At 68.5% G+C, this 7,500-nt stretch overlaps 1 protein-coding gene across 1 annotated transcript in view; it reads right to left on the minus strand.

Moving 5' to 3' along the window:
* Positions 1-2,403: 2,403 nt before the first annotated feature.
* The window catches only part of LOC144955747 (malate dehydrogenase, mitochondrial-like), a gene marked incomplete at its 3' end in the record, with an annotated part of 19,432 nt that continues 14,335 nt past the window's right edge, over positions 2,404-7,500 (minus strand). Inside the window, exons 5-7 of the mRNA XM_078885887.1 lie at positions 6,625-6,750; positions 3,075-3,152; positions 2,404-2,503 (exon numbers count right to left, since the gene is read on the minus strand). Coding sequence (XP_078742013.1) covers positions 2,404-2,503; positions 3,075-3,152; positions 6,625-6,750 — 304 coding nt within the window. The remainder of the gene's footprint in view (positions 2,504-3,074; positions 3,153-6,624; positions 6,751-7,500) is intronic.

Raw genomic sequence — 7,500 nt, forward strand, 5'->3', positions numbered from 1 at the left:
TGTCCCCCCCCCCGTCTCCCCCCCCCCCCGTGTCTCCCCCCCCCCCCGTGTCTCTCCCCCCCCCCCCCCGTGTCTCTCCCCCCGTGTCTCTCCCCCCCCCCGTGTCTCCTCCCCCCGTGTCTTTCCCCCCGTGTCCCCCCCCCCCCGTGTCTCCCCCCTCCCCCCCGTGTCTCACCCCCCCCCCCCGTGTCTCCCCCCCCCCCGTGTCTCTCCCCCCCCCCCGTGTCTCCCCCCCCCCCGTGTCTCCCCCCCCCGTGTCTCCCCCCCGTGTCTCTCCCCCCGTGTCTCCCCCCCCCGTGTCTCCCCCCCCCCCCGTGTCTCCCCCCCCCCCCCGTGTCTCCCCCCCCCCCGTGTCTCTCCCCCCCCCGTGTCTCCCCCCCCCCCCGTGTCTCCCCCCCCCCCCCGTGTCTCCCCCCCCGTGTCTCCCCCCCCCCGTGTCTCCCCCCCCCCCGTGTCTCCTCCCCCCCCCGTGTCTCCCCCCCCGTGTCTCCCCCCCCGTGTCTCCCCCCCCCGTGTCTCCCCCCCCCCGTGTCTCCCCCCCCCCGTGTCTCCCCCCCCCCGTGTCTCCCCCCCCCCGTGTCTCCCCCCCCCCCACGTGTCTCTCCCCCCCGTGTCTCCCCCCCCCCGTGTCTCCCCCCCCCCCCCGTGTCTCCCCCCCCGTGTCTCTCCCCCCGTGTCTCCCCCCCCCCGTGTCTCCCCCCCCCCCGTGTCTCTCCCCCGTGTCTCCCCCCCCCGTGTCTCCACCCCCCCCGTGTCTCCCCCCCCGTGTCTCCCCCCCGTGTCTCCCCCCCCCCGTGTCTCCCCCCCCCCCCGTGTCTCCCCCCCCCCGTGTCTCTCCCCCCCGTGTCTCCCCCCCCCCCGTGTCTCCCCCACCCCGGTCTCCCCCCCCCCCGTGTCTCCCCCCCCCCGTGTCTCCCCCCCCCCCGTGTCTCCCCCCCCCCCCGTGTCTCTCCCCCCGTGTCTCCCCCCCCCCGTGTCTCTCCCCCCCCCCCCGTGTCTCCCCCCCCCCCCGTGTCTCCCCCCCCCCCGTGTCTCCCCCCTCCCCCCCGTGTCTCCCCCCCCGTGTCTCTCCCCCCGTCCTCCCCCCGTGTCTCCCCCCCCCCCCCGTGTCTCTCCCCCCCCCCCCGTGTCTCCCCCCCCCCCCGTGTCTCCCCCCCCCCGTGTCTCCCCCCCGTGTCTCTCCCCCGTGTCTCCCCCCCCCCCGTGTCTCCCCCCCCCCGTGTCTCCCCCCCCCCCGTGTCTCCCCCCCCCCCGTGTCTCCCCCCCCCCCGTGTCTCTCCCCCCGTGTCTCTCCCCCCGTGTCTCCCCCCCCCCCGTGTCTCTCCCCCCCCCCCCGTGTCTCCCCCCCCCCCCGTGTCTCCCCCCCCGTGTCTCTCCCCCCGGTGTCTCCCCCCCCCCCGTGTCTCCCCCCCCCCCCGTGTCTCCCCCCCCCCCGTGTCTCTCCCCCCGTGTCTCCCCCCCCCGTGTCTCCCCCCCCCCGTGTCTCCCCCCCCCCGTGTCTCCCCCCCCCCGTGTCTCCCCCCCCCCGTGTCTCCCCCCCCCGTGTCTCCTCCCCCCGTGTCTCTCCCCCCGTGTCTCCCCCCCCCCGTGTCTCTCCCCCCCCCCCCGTGTCTCCCCCCCCCCCGTGTCTCCCCCCCCCCGTGTCTCCCCCCCCCCCGTGTCTCCCCCCCCGTGTCTCTCCCCCCGTGTCTCCCCCCCCCGTGTCTCTCCCCCCCCCCCCCGTGTCTCCCCCCCCCCCGTGTCTCCCCCCCCCCGTGTCTCCCCCCCCCCGTGTCTCCCCCCCCGTGTCTCCCCCCCCGTGTCTCTCCCCCCCCCCCCCGTGTCTCCCCCCCCCCGTGTCTCCCCCCCCCCCGTGTCTCCCCCCCCCCGTGTCTCTCCCCCCCCGTGTCTCCCCCCCCCCGTGTCTCCCCCCCCCCGTGTCTCCCCCCACCCCGTGTCTCCCCCCCCCCCGTGTCTCCCCCCCCCCCGTGTCTCCCCCCCCCCCGTGTCTCCCCCCCCCCCGTGTCTCCCCCCCCGTGTCTCTCCCCCGGTGTCTCCCCCCCCCCGTGTCTCCCCCCCCCCGTGTCTCCCCCCACCCCGTGTCTCCCCCCCCCCGTGTCTCCCCCCCCCGTGTCTCCCCCCCCCCCCGTGTCTCCCCCCCCCCGTGTCTCTCCCCCCGGTGTCTCCCCCCCCCCGTGTCTCCCCCCCCCGTGTCTCCCCCCCCCGTGTCTCCCCCCCCCCCGTGTCTCCCCCCCCCGTGTCTCCCGGTCTCCCCCCCCCCCGTGTCTCCCCCCACCCGTGTCTCCCCCCCCCCCGTGTCTCCCCCCCCCGTGTCTCCCCCCCCGTGTCTCTCCCCCCGGTGTCTCCCCCCCCCCGTGTCTCCCCCCCCCCGTGTCTCCCCCCACCCCGTGCCCCCCAGCGTACCGGCTCCCGCCTTGGCTTTGACCACCTCAGTGCCGGCCTCCTGAATGCGCACAGTCAGAGCCTCCAACTCTGCCTGCGGGAACTCCACGTGTGGTGAGCACTACACACACAGACACAGTCACACACACACAGACACACAGACACACACACACAGACACACACACACAGTCACACACACACACAGACACACACACACAGACACACACACACAGACACACACACACAGACACACACACACAGACACACACACACAGACACACACACACACAGACACACACACAGACACACACACACACAGACACACACACACACAGACACACACACAGTCACACACAGACACACACACAGTCACACACACAGTCACACACACACACACACACAGACAGACACACACACACACACACACAGACACACGCACACACAGACACACACACACACAGACACACACACACACACACAGACACACACACACAGACACACACACACACAGACACACACACACCATCATACACACAGACACACACACAGACAAAGGGGGTTGTGGGTAGAGTAGAGACAGAGGGGGTTGTGGGTAGAGTAGAGTAGAGACAGAGGGGGTTGTGGGTAGTGTAGTGTAGAGACAGAGGGGGTTGTGGGTAGAGTAGTGTAGAGACAGAGGGGGTTGTGGGTACCTGGGAGATGAGGGGGATGATGGTTTTGCCGGCATGGCCACCGATCACCGGAACATTCACTTTGGAAGGGTCCAGTCCCTGCGGGGTTCAAGAAGTCACTCACCCACCCACTCACTCACCCACCCACTCACCCACCCACCCACCCACCCACCCACTCACCCACCCACCCACTCACCCACTCACCCACTCACTCACCCACCCACCCACTCACTCACTCACCCACCCAATCACTCACCCACCCACCCACCCACCCACTCACTCACTCACTCACTCACCCACCCACCCACTCACCCACCCAATCACTCACCCACTCACCCACCCACTCACCCACCCACCCACCCACCTCACTCACTCACTCACCCACCCACCCACTCACTCACCCTCCCACCCACCCACCCACTCACCCACTCACCCACTCACTCAGCCACCCACTCACTCACCCACCCACCCACTCACTCACCCACCCACCCACCCACCCACTCACCCCACCCACCCACTCACCTACTCACCCACCCACCCACTCACCCACCCACCCACTCACTCACCCACCCACCCACTCACCCACTCACCCACCCTCTCACCCACCCACACCACCCACCCACCCACTCACCGACCCACCCACCCACTCACAGACCCACCCACCCACCCACCCACTCACCCCACCCACCACTCACCCACCCACCCACTCACCCACCCACCCACCCACCCACTCACCCACCCACCCACCCACCCACCCACTCACCCACCCACCCACCCACTCACCCACCCACCCACCCACTCACCCCGCCCTCTCACCCGCCAGCTCACCCACTCACCCACTCACCCACCCACTCACCCCACTCACCCACCCACTCACCTACCCTCTCACCCGCCCGCTCACCCACCCGCTCGCCCACCCCCCCGCTCACCCACCCCCCCACTCACCCACCCACCCAATCACCCACCCCCCCACTCACCCGCCCACCCACCCCCCCACTCACCCGCCCACCCACCCGCCCACTCACCCGCCCACCCACCCACTCACCCGCCCACCCACCCACTCGCCCGCCCACCCACCCCCCCACTCGCTCACCCGCCCAACCGCCCACCCGCCCACCCACTCACCCACTCACCCACCCACCCACCCACCCACCCACTCACCCACCCACCCACCCACCCACCCGCTCACCCGCCCACCCGCCCACCCGCTCACCCACTCACCCACCCACCACCCACTCACCCGCCCAACCGCCCACCCGCCCACCCACTCACCCACTCACCCACCCACCCACCCACTCACCCACCCACCCACCCACCCCCCCGCTCACCCGCCCACCCGCCCACCCGCTCACCCACTCACCCACCCCCCCACCCACCCCCCCACTCACCCACCCACCCCACCCACCCACCCACCCACTCACCCACCCCACCCACCCACCCACCCACCCACTCACTCACCCACCCACCCACCCACTCACCCCACCCACCCACCCACTCACCCACTCACCCACCCACCCACCCACTCACCCACCCACTCACCCCACCCACCCACTCACCCACCCATCCACCCACCCATCCACCCACTCACCACCCACCCACTCACTCACCCACCCACCCACCCCACTCACCCACCCACCCACCCACCCACCCACTCACCCACCAACTCACCCACTCACCCACCCACCCACTCACCCACCCACCCACCCACTCACCAACTCACCCACCCACCCACCCACTCACCCCACCCACCCACCCACCCACTCACTCACCCACTCACTCCACCCACCCACCCACCCACTCACCCACCCACTCACTCACTCACCCACCCACCCCACTCACCACTCACCCCACTCACCACCCACCCACCCAATCACCAACTCACCACCCACCCACCCACCCCCACCCACCACACACCCACTCACCCACCCACCCCACCCACTCACCCACCCACTCACTCACTCACCCACCCACCCACTCACCCACTCACCCACTCACCCACCCACCCACCCAATCACCAACTCACCCACCCCACCTCACCCACCCACCCACCACCCACTCACCCACTCACCCACCCACCCACCCCACTCACCCACTCACCCATCCACCCCACCCCACTCACCCACCCACCCACTCACACCCACTCACCCATCCACCCACCCACTCACCCACCCACCCACTCACCCCACCCACCCACTCACCCACCCACCCACCCACTCACCCACCCACCCACTCACCCACTCACCCACCCACCCATCCACTCACCCACCCACCCATCCACTCACCCACCCACTCACCCACCCACCCACCCACCCACCCACTCACCCACCCACTCACCCACCCACTCACCCACTCACTCACCACTCACCCACCCCACCCACCCACTCACCCACCCACCCACCCACCCACCCACCCACTCACCCACCAACTCACCCACTCACCCACCCACCCACTCACCCACCCACCCACCCAATCACCAACTCACCCACCCACCCACCCACTCACCCACCCACCCACCCACCCACTCACTCACTCACTCACTCACCCACCCACCCACCCACTCACCCACTCACTCACTCACCCACCCACCCACTCACCCACTCACCCACTCACCCACCCACCCACCCAATCACCAACTCACCCACCCACCCACTCACCCACTCACCCACCCACTCACCCACCCACTCACCCACTCACCCACCCACCCACCCACTCACCCACTCACCCACCCACCCACCCACTCACCCACTCACCCATCCACCCACCCACTCACCCACTCACCCATCCACCCACCCACCCACCCACCCACTCACCCACCCACCCACTCACCCACCCACCCACTCACCCACCCACCCACCCACTCACCCACCCACCCACCCACTCACCCACCCACTCACCCACCCACCCACCCACCCACCCACCCACTCACCCACCCACTCACCCACTCACTCACCCACTCACTCACCCACTCACCCACCCACTCACCCACTCACTCACCAACTCACCCACCCACCCACTCACCCACCCACTCACCCACCCCACCCACCCACCCACCCACTCACCCACCCACTCACCCACTCACTCACCCACTCACCCACCCACTCACCCACTCACTCACCAACTCACCCACCCACCCACTCACCCACTCACCCACCCACTCACCCCACCCACTCACCCATCCACCCACTCACTCACCCACTCACCCACTCACCCACCCACCCACCCAATCACCAACTCACCCACCCACCCACTCACCCACCCACTCACCCACCCACTCACCCACTCACCCACCCACCCACCCACTCACCCACCCACCCACTCACCCACCCACCCACTCACACCACCCACCCATCCACCCACCCACTCACCCACCCACCCACTCACCCACTCACTCACCCCACTCACACCACCCACTCACTCACTCACCAACTCACCCACCCACCCACTCACCCACTCACCCACCCATCCACCCACCCACTCACCCACTCACCCACTCACCCACCCACTCACCCACCCATCCACCCACCCACTCACCCACTCACCCACTCACTCACCCACTCACCCACCCACTCACCTTGAGCTCCGCCACGAACGTGTTGGCCCTCACGATGTCCAGCGTGGTGACGCCAAACAGCCTCTTGGGGTCGAAGACGCCGTGACGCTTCAAGATCTCAGCCGCGATCGGCACCGTCGAGTTCACCTGGCAAAACACCACCACCACCACCACAGTCAACAACAACAACCACCACCACCACCACCACAGTCAACAACAACAACCACCACCACCACAGTCAACAACAACAACCACCACCACCACAACCACAGTCAACAACAACAACCACCACAACCACAGTCAACAACAACAACCACCACAGTCAACCACCACCACAGTCAACAACAACAACAACCACCACCACCACAACCACCACCACAGTCAACAACAACAACCACCACCACAACCACAGTCAACAACAACAACCACCACCACAACCACAGTCAACAACAACAACCACCACAGTAAACCACCATCACAACCACCACCAAAATGACCGCAGTGTGCGGTGTGTGGTGTGTGTGTGGTGTGTGGTGTGTGTGTGGTGTGCAGTGTGTGTGTGCGGTGTGTGTGGTGTGTGTGGTGTGTGTGGTGTGTGTGGTGTGTGTGGTGTGTGTGGTGTGTGTGGTGTGTGTGTGGTGTGTGTGGTGTGTGTGTGGTGTGTGTGTGGTGTGTGTGTGTGTGTGGTGTGTGTGTGTGTGGTGTGCGGTGTGTGTGGTGTGTGTGGTGTGTGTGTGGTGTGTGTGGTGTGTGTGGTGTGTGTGTGGTGTGTGTGGTGTGTGTGTGGTGTGTGTGTGGTGTGTGTGTGTGTGTGGTGTGTGTGTGTGTGGTGTGCGGTGTGTGTGGTGTGTGTGGTGTGTGTGTGGTGTGTGTGGTGTGTGTGGTGTGTGTGTGGTG

The sequence above is a fragment of the Lampetra fluviatilis genome, unplaced genomic scaffold (assembly GCF_964198595.1).
Source record: "Lampetra fluviatilis unplaced genomic scaffold, kcLamFluv1.1 SCAFFOLD_860, whole genome shotgun sequence".
Classification (NCBI taxonomy): Eukaryota; Metazoa; Chordata; class Hyperoartia; order Petromyzontiformes; family Petromyzontidae; genus Lampetra; species Lampetra fluviatilis.